The sequence below is a fragment of the Chaetodon trifascialis genome, chromosome 11 (genome assembly GCF_039877785.1).
Source record: "Chaetodon trifascialis isolate fChaTrf1 chromosome 11, fChaTrf1.hap1, whole genome shotgun sequence".
NCBI classification, from domain to species: Eukaryota; Metazoa; Chordata; class Actinopteri; order Chaetodontiformes; family Chaetodontidae; genus Chaetodon; species Chaetodon trifascialis.
The window spans coordinates 22,913,691-22,929,258 of NC_092066.1; the positions used below are offsets into that span (position 1 = coordinate 22,913,691).

The 15,568-nt window shown below is 41.8% G+C and overlaps 1 protein-coding gene across 1 annotated transcript in view; it reads left to right on the forward strand.

Moving 5' to 3' along the window:
* The window catches only part of LOC139339273 (microtubule-associated protein 4-like), a 108,698-nt gene that overhangs the window by 48,820 nt on the left and 44,310 nt on the right, over positions 1-15,568 (forward strand). Inside the window, exon 6 of the mRNA XM_070974806.1 lies at positions 2,233-3,612. Within this exon, the coding sequence (XP_070830907.1) occupies positions 2,233-3,612 (1,380 nt within the window). The remainder of the gene's footprint in view (positions 1-2,232; positions 3,613-15,568) is intronic.

Here is a 15,568-nt window from a genome sequence, read left to right on the forward strand (position 1 = left end):
AATGATGATGATGATGATGATGATGATGATGATGATGATGATGATGATGATGATGATGAATAATGATGATGATGATGATGATGATGATGACGTTCAACAGAAAGAGAGAATCACACATTATATTAATTTGACCATATCTATAAGGCCATTCCAGATTTCATGCAGAATTTTCACAATTTAAAAGTAACCCGATATGATATGACCAGGAAATGGATGTTTCAGCCTTTGTTTCCTCCTGTATACATTGGTGTCAATACAAAATGAGCGTGGAATGATCAAAAGCGAGGGTCATGAAAGTGTTAGCCTAATTCAAAAGATAGAAAGTGAAGATATGCAGACCTCCAGTTACAGGTAGCTTCAGTCCCACAAAGTTACTATAAGAATTTGGCAAATTCAGGAAAAAACACTATTGTATATGACATGTAAATTGAATTCAGCTTGGCAGAGATGAGACACAGCCACGTCCCAACTGTGACACACCCAAGCAGATAATTCAGAGCAAATTCTTATCACCTGATACCCAGTGCTGATAACAGCACCTGTGAATATGAGTCTTAATATAAATTGATTTTGCACATTGAATCCAGTGTATCCTTTGCAGAACCATAGAAAGTCTGTAAAAGGTAAGTAAAGAACAGGTTGAATGTATTTATAAAAGTGGGCACCATCACATACATTGTATTTTCTGAAAAGTTCAAAAGGTTGTGCCACAGGAGCCTAAAAGCAGTCAGACTATGGTTACTTTGCCTAGAAACACCCTGTGATGCAATTTTAACTTTACTGCCTTTCTTGGATGTTGTCTGCACAAGCAGCATATGCAACAATGCAAAGGCCCAGGCAAGAGTCATTGCTTGTTTATTTATATGTATCATCCAAGTGCGGAGTAACACGTCATTATACATCAAGTACAAATATTACTAAATGCAGTACTTTTGTCATAGTAGCTACTATCATAGTATCAGCTTACAATTACTGTCACCACACAGTCTCAGGTCTCAGTAGATTCAGTACAGTGAATCTACACATCTACAGCTCCTCCTCCAAGTTCCACACAGAAACTGGTTTCCTCCATCTTTATATGCAACTTATTTAACAATGCATTTGCACCACCATGACCATCTTTTGATGGTATTTGAGGCAATACCAGAAGGATTTAGCAGGATTTTAAAATACCCCTCCCAAAATCACTACCAGGGCTCGAGGTAGGCTAGATAATGGACAGGCGTTATGAATTTACAGTATAAGCACAGAGCATGCCTTTGTGTTATTGTACTCATCATTTCAATGAAAACATTTTCTAAGTTGGCCAGGGTCCGACAAACCCATGGAAGCCTTTTAAGTCTGCAAACAAAACAAAGGTATCTTTAGTGGGAGTTTAGCCTTTGCTCAGGTGATGGTTGTCTGTGGCACCAAAGTAACACCACAGATTTAGCACTGTGCTCCTGAAACATTGCCTGACTACATTTGGTAATGTAGCCTCTAGCTGCTAGCCTTAAGCAGGGATGAGGAGCAGGTAAACTCACTTCTTTCTAAATCCATACTCCTATATTTTTTCATTTTCACACTTGAAGTCTTGAGCCCCAATTGGCAATTTATCAAACTTTGTCCAACTCCTAGCCACAATCTGCTTTATCTGCATATTTCAAATATGCAGTAGTACTATATCTGTGAACAGACACTGATTGTTAAATCTGTAGGGTCCCCCTTTAAAAATACAGAAATCTCAACCACCACACTACCTCAAATGTACATGTGCAGTCCAACCAACCAGTTTAAGCCTCTCAGTAAACAAATCTTGACTCTTTACAAATATTAACACATTCATGAAGATTCACTTAGTCCAGAGTACCCTAATCCCAATGGTTGCCCTAACCCTTGCCTTTTCAGCATGCCTCAAGCTACATGCAAAAGCATAAAAAAAATGGTATCCATGGGTTTGTCTGACTCTGTCTAAGAAAGAGTAACTACTTCCTTACTAGTGTATCCCAACAAACACTATATCATAAGCCAATAATTTACCTACAGTTATGAGATTTCATAAGCTCCCCCTTCAAAATATGACTTCAGTTGGTGTGGACCATACATTCACTCCCATGAAACACTAGACACTGTAGACATGAAGTAGTGAAAACCACTTATGGTAACCACAATCTGATGGCTTTTTGGCAGGTGATTCTCTGACACAGTATGTGATTGGTTCCTCCTCTTATAAAACCCTCCCCCCCTCGGCAGCTCCCATCCTCTCTCCCAGCGGCTCAATGGACGACAGCAGTCCCACTTCCTCCAACTCTGAACCCCTCAGCCCTGAGAGAGTGGGGCTGGGGGGTGAGGCTGGCAAGCAGCAGCAGAGACGGAAGAAGAAGAAGAGGAAGGGCCACGATGAGGTCTACGACTTCTTGGATAGCCAGGAGAATAACATCTGCCAGTCAGACAAGCATGGGATGCTGGATAAGGGCAGGCAGGTGGTGGAGGAGGACGAGGATGAGGAGGAGAACTGGGAGTGGGAGATCAGAGAGAGTGGAGGAGGGGGTAGAGTCAAAGGCAAGAAGACTAAGAGTCGGGCAAGGCTTCCAGAGGAGTGGGGAGCTCCCCAACAGCCCATCTCTCCTAAGCTGGCTACAGTCACTCCTACCGGGGCTACAACTGCTGACTCTGGTCCTTCTGACTCCAAAGCTCCAAACTCCAGCCCCAGCCCTCTTTTGCCCTCTGCCCCTGCACAAACACCCACGAGTTTCACCAACCATTCCCATGCTAGCCTTGTAAGAGATTCATCTCCACGCTCTTATGAGCCCATGTGTGTAGACGATTTCCCTGCATCTCCTAAAGATAGTCTAAAGAAAGCAAATGAAGAGAAAGTTACAAGCAGGAAACCTGAAGCTAACAGTAGCTCTGCGGCCAGTGCTGCCAGCAAGAGTAGTGTAGCTGGGGATGGCGGTAGTCTGATATTGATGACAGGGGACAATCTGAGTCCAGTCTCCCAGACCTTCTCTTTCCTGGATTCAGTCCTCCAGACCCCTCCAGGTTCCACTCCTGACTCACAGACCACCACCCCTATCACAAACACCCCCTCCCTTGCTACTGCTGCCCTTACAAAATCGACCCCGACAGAAACTGTTATCCCTGCTTCACAAGCCAATTCTGTTTTCAACCCCTGCAAGAGCACTCCAGACCTTCTTCCTACCTCTGCTTTTTCTACCAACCAATCACCCTTAGCTGCCACAATCACACACCCTCCAACACTGGCAGGGGGATCAGTCCTCAACGCTGATGCCAAGCCTTTTGTCCCCTCAGCTAAACTCATATCCTCCACAGCTACACCCAGTATGACTGCATCCACTCCTATTTTTAGTACAACAGCAGAAGCCTCCACAGGAACCACTACTGCCACATCCGCTACCACCTCAGCCACGCCCCTTAGTTCCTCTGTTTCTGCCCATAAGAATGAAGCCACACCCACATCACCACCACACACTCCCCCCAAAAATGTAGTCATGCCCATTAGCCAAGCAACTGCCAACCCCCCTTCCTCTGTCACCCCCGCAGCCCCTCCCTCTCTCCCTGCACACTCAGAGCACCAGGAGTCCTCGTCGTCACCGCTCCCCCCACTGGAAGGTTGGTGAACTACAGGGAAGATGAATATGAGTATGAATAACATGGGGCTATTTGAATAAAATGATTGTAGGTTAAGATAGCAGGAGGTAGCTACTGTTTGTCCTCCTGTATGCATGGCGCTTTGTCTGTCCATTGAACACCAGGCCTGCTTGGTGCTTGATCCTTTCCTTTATGTATTTGTAATAACCAGGGCCCGACAGATAAATGTAGAACAGCTTATGTTTGAATCACTTTTTAAACTATTTACATCTATAACAGACATACACACAAATCTGCTCCTTATAGCCATTAAAAATCCATGAGAAATATGATTTTATCACAGAAATTTACCAAAGAAACATTGGTGTCCAGATATATCACTCGTCCCAGCTACTGGCGTGAGTATGGGAGACAAGTGTACTGTGATGGTCGGGCCCTATTTTAACAAAACTGCAAGGGTGAAGTGATATGCTGTCTGATTTGATTTCCCTCTGCCTGCCTCTGTTTATCTGTAACTATGATCATAACAATTTCATTACTTGACCTGCTGTGGATAGCTTCACTATCTATGCTTGCTCCACTGTCTACTGTTTCATCTGATTGTCAGCTGCTTGTGTAACCTCCCACTATCTCCTCTCTGTCTAATGAACACAAACATTACCTGGGTCCTTGCATCGCAAAGCTAGTTTGCTAATGCATTTTAGCTTCATAAAATCAGTAATATTACAGTTTCTCAACTGTGTAGAGCCAAATTAGTGTAATAGTGGAGAAGTTAACAGTAGACAGTTAACATTAGATACATGGCTGTGTGATAAGATGTTGACAATTAGTTGACCAATAATGTAAAACATGGTTTAGGTTTGTAAGGCACAATCTGTAATTCTTCAATTTTCTTGGTGCCTCTTGGGTTATTTTGCTTTTATTTTGTGTCTCTTGCAACTGTTAATAATGTATTTGGCCACATTTAGGGTCATCAAAGATTTTGATCTGAAGATGCAGAAATGCTAATTGAAAGAGCCCGTAGAATGTTCAGATTTAGGCAGCAAATCTGAGGCATGCACTGACATGACATATCTGACATATCCACTGAAGACCGGATTGGAGTAAGCTAATATCTTTTAAGTGTGCAAAACACTTCAATCAAGTGTCATGAGATTTCTTAAGAATATGGTATGGTGTTTGCACCCATTAGACAAGAGTTACAGTTTGAGGAAAAATTCTCTTAACTCAAGGTCCCCTGAACAAATATCTTCCTCTGCCAATATATGACCACCGGTCAGTGACCAAACAAGTCACATGACGACAACTGAACCATCTACATGAGAAAACTCCACGCAGTGATAAAGTCCACAAGATATGGCTGAAAGCTCTGGTAAAGGACTTTAAGTTAAGATGTTTTTTGTCAAACTGCTGCACTCAGTGACCTTCTCATTAGGTAAACTTGTACATTCTTTTGCAATTCAATACAACAGCTCTGCCATAATAATGTTGTCAAGTACAATACCATCACTAACTATGACCTGGCAAGTCTGCAGAACAGCTGCATTGGACTGCACTAGATTGTACTGGTGTAACTTAGAATGTGGCCACCAAGTGTGCTCTCAAGGTCAAGAATAAACCTTCAAGCTCAGAAAGTTACAGTATCTAAACTGAGATGAATTGATTGGTAATATCTTGTGACCTTGTGCAATGCAACGATCCAGTGCAGTTTATGGGTTTATAAAATCAGTCTTTGTTCCCATTTGAATCCAGTCCAGGTTAGAGTCTGCTTGTCTGGTATGTTATTCTAAATGACAATCACCTTCAAATATCAGGGTTTCCCCCAGTTATTACAACAGAATGACAGACACTTGACAATATCTAAAAAAAAACATATGTGTTTGACATAACTTTGACAAATATAACTGATCGCCCCCATGAGTGTGACAGCCAGCTGCCCTTTTGGCCTGCCTGACCTCTTGTACACTGGGGAAAACCCTGAGATGACCTCCGTCTAATGCTTTGTCCTCCTGACAGTGCTGGGTTTCAGTTTTAAGTACTTTGTCTCTGGCTACATCCCACAGTCTGCTGAATGAAGCCTTATTTTTTAGTGTGATTCTCTCTATGCTTCTTCTCAGCCCTTTCTCACTACTAATATCTGACCCAGTACTTGACACTGTTTGTGAAATATGTGTTAACTGCTGTTCATCAATTAATTGAATCTGATTCTGTAGCTTTAGCTTCCAAACTGGATACTGTAGGCCTTTCTTTTGACATAGTAGCATTTATTAACATGGTGTTTTTGTTCACGCTGGCCTACTAGCTGTTATAGTGACACATCTCTAAAATGTCCTATAACTTCCAGAAATTCTGACTGGAGTTTTGAAGCACATTCATGATTTACATTTTGTAACAGAAGTATTAACGCTGAGACACTGTTAGGTTTGATGCTGGACTAATGATTCTGAACCGACTGAATATCTTTTTTTTTTATTTCTCTCCCCTTCCCTTGTTTTCTGTTTCATAATGCCACGTGATACCATGTGATCTGGAACAACAGGTAAGACAAGTTTACTTTTTTCAGTTTGCATCTTATGACCCCACAGTGGTCTTACTGTGATTGTGCGATGAATAGTTATTCATTTATTTACACATTCCTAGGTAGTTTTAACAGATATGGTAGTGAAGGATTTGCATATAAACAATTAAAACTGATTAAAATCAGGCATGAAAGCTTTTGCTTTAAGAATACAAAGATTTGGTACAAACTGCATCCTGACTGTAAGGCTTGTCTGTAACCTACCTCAGTGAGGAACATGTGTTTGCATTAGAAATATATTCTGGAACTGATGTTATACAAACATGGGGTGTTTGGGAGGCCAGGAGCATAGCATAGCTATGGAAAGTTGAGTGCTGTTGTCCATTAAATTAAAAAAAGAGAGAAACATAAACAGATTTTCTTCAGATTTGGTGAGACGATATCGCCAGACGTACCGGTTGTGCACCGCAAATTTGATGACGTTTGAAAAAAATCAACATGTAGTGTCTAAAGATAATTGGAAAATTGTGTTACAGTGACATCTAGTGTTGGACCAATTTGGCACAGTAGATGTGGAGCATGTCCAGGGCTGTTTGGACGCTTTTCATTTGTCAAAGCAGGAAAAGCACACTGGGAAGAAATAACATTAATGATGGCTTCATTCAGTTTAGGTGAGCCCGCTCAAGGGTCCTAATACTGTGCATGCTAACTCACTGACATCACTTACAGACCTTACTTGGGACGCTTAATGGAATGGAGCCAGTCGTTAATGTTATTACTTACACCTGTGCTGTGCTGTCTGCTGCCAAAGGGTCCATTTGGTGAGACTTCACTTGTCTCAGAGTCTGTTGGTGGGGGTAAGGGTTTCATGCCTCATGTTAGCTGCAGCTGGAGTCAGTATACTTTCAGGTTGTCCGTCCATCCATCCATCTGTCTGTCCCAGTCTGTTGAATGTGATATTTCAGGGACGCCTTTCTTCAAATTCGGTGCAAACATCCTCCTGGATGCAAATTTGAACAAATTAGAATTTGGTGGTCAAAGGTAAAGCTCACTATGACCATACATGAAACACATTTTTGAATGTGCAATGTATATACAAAATCACATGTGACTTTATCACAGTGCCCCAGTTGTTGCTATGGGTCAACGTTCAGTGACAGTGAAGGCATCTCCATTCTATCACTGTCACTTTCCACTGAGTGAAAGCTGCAAAGGATTGCAATTATGAATGAACTGAGCTATTGCCATTATTCCACTGAGCTGGTTTTATCATGGCATGTCCTCCAGTGTCTATCAGATGGTTTTACTTGCAAGATAATTCTGTCACATTTCACACCACATGAGCTGTTGTTAGACTGTCACTTTAGAGAAATGTGAGGCTTTGTATACTCAACAAACGATGACGATGTTCCAAGAGCAAATGCACCTTTAACTGGATTCTATCTCATCTGTAGAAATCACAGTGAATCTGAAGAAATGCTGAGGCGCTTCATTCATCTCTTGGCTTTGAGTCTGTGCCTTTGTGTTTCTTTAAATGCCGTCTCTGCTGCAGAGGGTAGGACCATCCAGCCTGTCTACTTAGCTTATTCAGTCGGCACTAAGTTGTTCCAGGGTGAATGTGTTGCTCTGTGGCTGGTCCTCCCTCAGTGCTGGACTTGACTGACATCTGGTGCTGGTAAAGCACAATCACACAACCTTCATGGGATTTGAAAAATGGAGGTTATTAAGGCGAGAGTGCAAACAGTACAGTGTGTTATTTGTCAAACATGGGACTGGTCCATTACAAATTGAGCTTTTAATATTTCATAGCCTGTAAAGTGGTAATAACTAAGTTTGTGGTCCTTCCCAATACTAAGAACATTTTCAATTTTCAGGTCATTGCTGTAGTGTGTCTGGACATGAAGGACTGAGGGGTGCTTACTTGTATTTATTTTTGTTTGTTTGTTTAGCTGTGTACTCAGGTCTCACTTGTAAATGAGATCTTGATCTCAGTGTGACTTCCTGACAAAATACAGGATAATTATTTTTATATAAGTTGTTCTGGTGTGCCAGATGGCCAGTACATCACTGCCAGAAGAAACACTGTTTTCTTCACCTGGGATTTTTTTAATAACGATATTTAATTGATATTTCATTTGGAAAATCTATGTCCAAGCATTGCAGCCATAAGTCTACATCTACAGTAGAGTCTGATCTTTTGGTTTAATAGCAGACTCCTGCACACTGATGATGGTTATTCATACTAAAATGTTTGACCTGTCTGACTTGGAAATGAGTAATAGGTAGCATAAGAAGTGATTGGATTAGTTGAGCCTGGTGGCCTGGTGGTAGGAACTGTCCTTGAGTCTGGTGGTACGTGCAGTCATGCTCCTGTATCATGTACCAGACGCTAACAAGGAGGACAGCCTGCGTGCTGGGAGGCTGTGGTCCTTGGATGATGCTGCGTGCTGTCTGCAGGCACTGCTGGTGGAAGATGTCTGTTGCCAGTGATGCACTGTGCTGTTTTCACCACTCTCTGCAGTAATATGCAGCTGTTGTACCAGCCTGTGATGCAGGCCGTTGGCAAGCTCTGGATGGCGCGTTGGTTGTGAGGATGCTGATGTTAATGCCAAACTTCCTCAGTCTCCTCAGGAAATAGAGCCGCTGGTGAGCTTTCTGGACCAGAGTGTCGAGAAAGAAGAGAGGTCCTCAGTGATGTGCACACCAAGCAATTTGAAGCCGCTGATGCTTTCAGTGTTAGTATGATACAAACAAGCAGTCCTCTGTACAGTGCAGTCTTCTAAAGATATCCAGCAAGAAATGGTGGAATAATTAGAATCAGTCATGACTGGAGGTTCTGCTGTGGTGTTTGATGTTCATAAACTGTAATTCCTTAGTCTTCTATGCAAAGTATACCTACACAGACCCACACAATGGGTCGCTCAATCAAATAATGATAAGAAAAAACATAGTTTGATGACATTGTGGGATTCTGTTGTTCACAAAACAAGGTAAAATATTAAACGACGCTTTCCTCATTCTGGTACTCATAACTGAAGTTTCCTGTGTTTCCCTGGAAGTTATAGCCGCTAGAGGTGGTAGAGGACATATGACACCACTGACAGGTGATCAAATGAAACACACTGTTACCATGAATAAAGTTAAGGGTTTCTCCTGGTTTGAACATTGTTGGAAACATTTGAGCTGATTTACGTACACATGTCAACAAAACACGTTACATGGGTCTAGCTGTTTTGAGACATTCGAATGCTGAAATGTTGCTTATTATACCTTTAAGGTTTGGTACACATCTGCTGTCAGTCTATGATTCTATCTGCGTCAGTTCTTTCTTCTGTCTTTATCTGCTCTGTCTCTATTTATAAACCTGTGTTCAGCCTTCACATCTCGCTATCTGCTCTCAAATGCAATATTAATGGCTGGGACTATTTCACCCTTACATAAGGCAAGGACACCCTGACCCTTTACTGTGTGTGTGTGTGTGTGTGTGTGTGTGTGTGTGTGTGTGTGTGTGTGTGTGTGTGTGTGTGTGTGTGTGTGTGTGTGTGTGTGTGTGTGTGTGTGTGTGTGTGTGTGTGTGTGTGTGTGTGTGTGTGTGTATGCCAGCTCTGTCATCATTCAGCCACACGGGTGCATGTGTGTCAGAGACAGAAACCATTCTTGTGAGCAAAGCAAAGCAGTAACCACCTTTTGCCAGTCAGTTAGTGGGTTTGCAGTGTGAACACACACACACACACACACACACACACACACACACACACACACACACACACACACACACACACACACACACACACACACACAAGATGCAATGACCTGGTTTTGTCCTTGAGAGCAAGCCAGTGAGAGTGAATCAAAGTGAATACTATACATTGAGATAATCTCTGGAGACCCACGTGTGTTGTGGTTGGCAGTGTAACGTTGCAGATAAATCATATTGCAGTGTGTTGTGAGGTGGGGTTGGTGAGCCTCAGGTCTGCTCGTTGGCTCCATCAGGTGTCTGCTGGGAGGACTGCAGCTCTGTCTACAAACAGCAGGAGCTCATCAGAGGTAAATGGCTCCTGGTGGCAAAGACATGGCACAGCAGCATGACACAGGCAGGCCATGGATTAGGAATATTCCCAAATCTGAATCCAGTGTTTGGCAAGGCACAAATATGCATATGATATAATGCATATTCTGATATAATATTGACATATTTGTATTTCTTTTTCAGTTTGTCTCTGATTAGTTAATCAAGACAAACCTAAATGAACCATTTAGGTTGGTTTAACCAAACAACATTGGCCGCCATTCTCTACTTCAAGATGTTCAAACGTTAGAGTTTTCTGCTTTGTTTCTGTTTTACATCACTGTAAAGTGAATATCTTTGGGTTTTGGACTGGTTAGCAGACAAAACAAACATTAAGATGCCAGTTTGGGCTCTGGGAAATTGTGAATGGCATTTTTTATAATTTTCTGGCGCGTTACAAATCAAACTGTTAACTGAAAACTCAACAGTTATCATCAAAGTGTAAGCATACAATAGTATAATATATTACTAAGCTGGACTGATAAATCAACCAAACTGCTATCTTGGCTGACGTGGCTTATTGCAGATATTTTGGTGTCAGTGTATGATGGCCGATAAGTAAAATGACATTCCAGTTGTTTTTAGTGGGGTTTACATCATTTGTTGGTTGGTTAATATCAACGTCAGCCTCAAAAATGCAGTATCTGTTGGGCCAAGGTTGTGATTGTGTAGCAGACATTGGTTTCCATTTATTTCATTAGGTAATCCATCACAGTGAATACATCTAGTTTTGTCTTCATGTTGTGTCATGAGAGGTCTGGGAATGTGAGATAGTGACAACTGCTGAGCAGCATTTGATTCTGGAGGTACAATGTCTGAAAATCAAACCCAGAAGACACAATCAGCAAACAGCAATGTCATGGAAAAGATCACAAGAAATGACGTGTGGTGCTCTTTGCACTCAAAGCAACGCTGTCGAGGTGGAACCAGGGAAACTCTTTGCTGATGTTATCTTGAATTGAGTTTTAACTGCTACCGGTTGAATAAATTCTTTTGGTTTTGGGTGATTTGTTCCTTCAAGGTGCCATTATGACATCTGGGACATGGCAGATTATTGACAAGCCTGATTAATAGGTCTGTAGGATTATCCATCAGTGCCAATCCAGGGTGGATTTATGAAAACATATTCTCTTTTAAGGCAGAATTTTCCTCATGAGTCATCTCATTTAGGACACCTTAATGACCTGGTTGAAGATGGACATCTGTATCAGTCCTCCTTGTTATCTTTTTCTTTGTTTAGTCCATATTTGCACTATTCCCTTCAGGTCTGTCTGTCCTCTCTGCTGCATATTTGTGTAGTGATTTTTGGCCTTTTGGTCTTTCCCATCTGCTGTTGCCAGAATGCCTGAAATTTCTCCTTCCTTCCTCCTGCTTTCCTGCCAAATCTGACTCATTGACATCTAACATAAATTGCTGCCAGACAAGCTGCCAGTCTTCTCTTTTTGTTTGAAGTCATTATGTAGGTCTCCTAATTGATGTTTTCTTTATTTTACCAACATGAGGTCAACACTCTTTCTCTGATCCTTTTTCAACTCCAATTTATCTAATTAAAACTGGTTTTGGGCCTTTAAACCTATTTCAGACAGACAGCCAGAACAGATGAAAGCGACTGAAGTAAGAAATGAGCTAGTGGAGACTTTTTGGAAATGTCCTTTTCTTCTTGTCCTTTGCTTGCTCCTTTCACCTCAATCTCCATCTTTATCTCTACTTCCACTCTTCTGTCTGGTTGACCCTTTTCCTCTCTTCTTCATTTAACATCTCTTTGCCCCTCTTCTGTACTTCCACTCTGTTTGCCCTGTCCTCCCTTCCTCCATAAATGTTACCTTCATCTGTTGTCCTTCATCATCTCTCATCTTTATCTATTCCTGGATTCCACTGTCTCCCTGCCTCTGTCTTCCCCCCTCCATCTCCCATCTCTCTCTACTTTTGCCCTTTTTTTTCCCCCCTCCATCCCTCCAGTTTCCCTCTCCCTCCATCTCTTTGCCCTTTCTGTCTCCTCCATCCACGTCACATCTTCCCCTCTCCTGCCCAGACTCCCTGTGTTGCTGCAGCACCGTAATAATCACTGCATTAGCGATTGATGGGGGGAGCAAGGGGGCTGTGGGGTGTTGGTGGCGAGGGGAGGGGGGGGGCGTTGTCAGGGAGACATGGGAGGCGGTTGCCGTGGAAACAAAGAGACTCTGCGAGTGAGGGATGGAGGGATAAAGAAGGGGTGGACTGGGTGTGACAGTCAGTGAGGTCGAAGAGTAAAAATAGAAACACTCTGACAAGAGCCTCCTCCCTCCTTCTCTTCCTCCCCTCCCCACACGCCCCCCCATCCCCCACCCTTCTCTCTGTCTCTGCCCAGCGTCATGGGCAACCAGCTGTAGCGTCCTCCCTCTCTGTTTCCTCCATCTCCAGCTGATGTTCAACAGTCTGTGACCTTCAAAAGGAGGACTTACAGTGACCTCTGTAATTTTTACCTGCACAGAAAGCCACAGATTTAATTTAAGCCCTCAGCTGCTTCTTCTAAATATACAACTTGTTATTTCGTTCTGCAGCTTTTGAACTTATTTTGTCGTCCTTGTCTCCCACAGAGTATCTCTGTGGTCTAGCTTGTTAGTGTTAGTTTTAGAAAAGTTGTAGAGATTTTTACTGTTTCACTTGGGGAGTCACATTTAACAACCTCAAATTTATAATCATTAAACTCTTCTGACATGATTTGCTGTGGACTTATTAAACTCACAGCAGTTCTATCATGGGCTAAATACAGCGACATTCCATTTGCATACTAATGAAAGGAAGTAATGAAAGCTGGACCAATGGAATCAAATATATGATGTGTATAATTCCAATTTTGGAAGCATTTTGGAAGCAAGGTCAGTTTTGCAACTATTGTGCATACTACAAAAAATATCTTTAATATAAACAGTAATCTAAAAAATCTAAAGAGATCAAAACATTAACAGTCAAGCTGGGAGATGTGTGAAAGCAGTGAGTTCTCTGCATGTATCTATTAGCCTACTGTAATAAACTACAGAATAATCTTGCACATGTCAAGAAAGGAAATGTTATCACACCTGTTGTCGTTGCTAAACAGAAAAATACAAACTCACACCTTCTGAGGTTTCTCTCCAGTGTTCCAACAATCACCAACTCTGGTTTAGTCAAAATGAACCCTTAATTCATCAACGCTGTGTTCCCTGCTGCCTCTCTTGGCTGTTGCTGGCCTCTTTGTGTTACTCTGCTAATAGCCGATATATTTGTCCCAACCCTTGGTGCAAAGCCAAAATAGAGGAATAGATTTTTTCTAAATGATCTGTTTCACTGCAATTTGTGCACTTGGTCCTTTGTATAGCAATAATTTTGTTGGAGAAACTTTCTCATTGTCAGCAAATCCCAATGTTGGTTCCTCCTGAAGCTCCTGAATCCTCCCTGTGGGACTGAGTTAAGATAAACCACAGTGTGTGTGTTCATGGTAATGAAGGAACATGTCACCCAGTCCAGCAGTGTGGCTTACTGATGTGTTTTTCATAGTTTTTACACAAGGATAGAGCTCAATGGCACAGAGAAAGAAGATATATTTGGCTTTGAATACTTGTTAGTTGAATACATTCATTGATGGTTTGAGTCTTTTTATCAAAGTTATTGACAGTAGAAAAGAGAGTATGGACAACAGACCAAGAGGAGGGAGAAGACGAAATAAGGGCACTTTCACAAGACGAGGTCAGTTTTCACGCTATTTTTAGCCATTCAGTAATTGTATGATGAATGTTAGTTTGTTCTGCCATAGCATCTGATCACGATTAGAATCCATTCTCCACAACATGGATACTAAGTGGTATCCATGATGATTTTGGACTATGGTAGCCTGCCTCCAGACCTTTGAATTACTAATCAGATTCTATCAGAGCTACGTAGGTGGGGCTAAAAATGGTGACATCATTTACATGTGCTAGAGACAGAAAAACAGGGACAGAGATATGACTGCAAGCATGAGTAAGATTGACACAGCTGTGAAGGTTATTGCATGTCAGGGAGTTTCAAACTGTGAGGCGTGCCTCTCAAGGGTGCCACGGGAGAGTTGTGGGGTGCCAGAGGGAGAGACTGCATGAGGAAGAGACAGGTGCATGCCAGTGGGAAGGTAAGATTTAGCGGCTCATCAACTCCGTCATCAGCTGCAGGAGTGGCAGTGTAACACAGCTCATGGTACCTTAAATTAAGGTGTCTTAATTTTGTATTTTTTATTTTGTTTAATTATTATTTAAGGTATTCTTTAGCACCCAATTTGCATCACAAATTGTATTCCTGAGTCAAAACTCAGTCAAAGATGATACATATATTTTTAGTTTCAGTGTGACACTTTCTGAGAATACGAGGATCTCCAATGTCCATCATTAATAATTGTGCATAAATCCACTTAGAAACCAGAGAAAAGGGCATTCCTTGCAAAACCAGAATTTGCCTGACAATCATCAGGTTTTTTAGTCTTCTTCAGCATCAAAGTAATCCAGTGGTAGTTGTCTGTTTATCGTCATTACCAACAAATAAAAATGCTGTTAATGTGCCATCAACTTACAGTAGAGGAGTCTCGGGGGGCCCATAGTGACAGACATTGAAAACCCATGTTGCACTTAACTCTTAGATCAGCATATATCTTAGACCAGAATGAAAAACATTATCTTTAGAGTTACTGTTAGTGGTCTCACATTTTAGAGGTAGCACATCAGTTTTGACAGAAAATGCCAGATACAATACGTTAGTCATTGCAAATTGGTGAGGGTAGACTAACCCTCCCTTTCCCAAACAGACACTGCCAACATGACCACACTGTGAGGCTAAATGATGAAATGAAACAAAATGGCAGTGACTATGATGACTACACAGTCATTTTAATGTATAACCTCAAGAAGATTAGACTGTTATTCAACAAGCAAAATGCCAAACCTAAATCAAACAAATCTCTGGTTGGGATTTTCTGGGACATCATGAGGAAGAAGTGAAACATTTCCACAGCAGTGTGAACTGGACAGAGCAATGACAACTAGCTAAAGGTCACTTCCACAGGCTTTCAGACATGACAGTTCAACAAAGACCTAATGAACCTACATACATCTGATTTGATCCATTCTCACATGAAGGTGATAACAGTTGGTGAAGAGAATTGAATGCAGAGGGGTTAGTCCTTTGTGTCTTCCAAGTTTCAACCCTGCTCTTGTCTTGTCTCTGAAATGTCACAACCTCAGCTGTCAAAGCAACAACTTTCTCTACTTTAACCAGAGAACCTACTTGAATGTTAACATAGGCCACCTCTGAGTCTGTCCCAAAGTTTATGCTAGGATCTGATAGGAGCAGGTTCGGGTAATAGTAGATAGATAAGGACACTTACTGATACCAACAACTGCATTAAT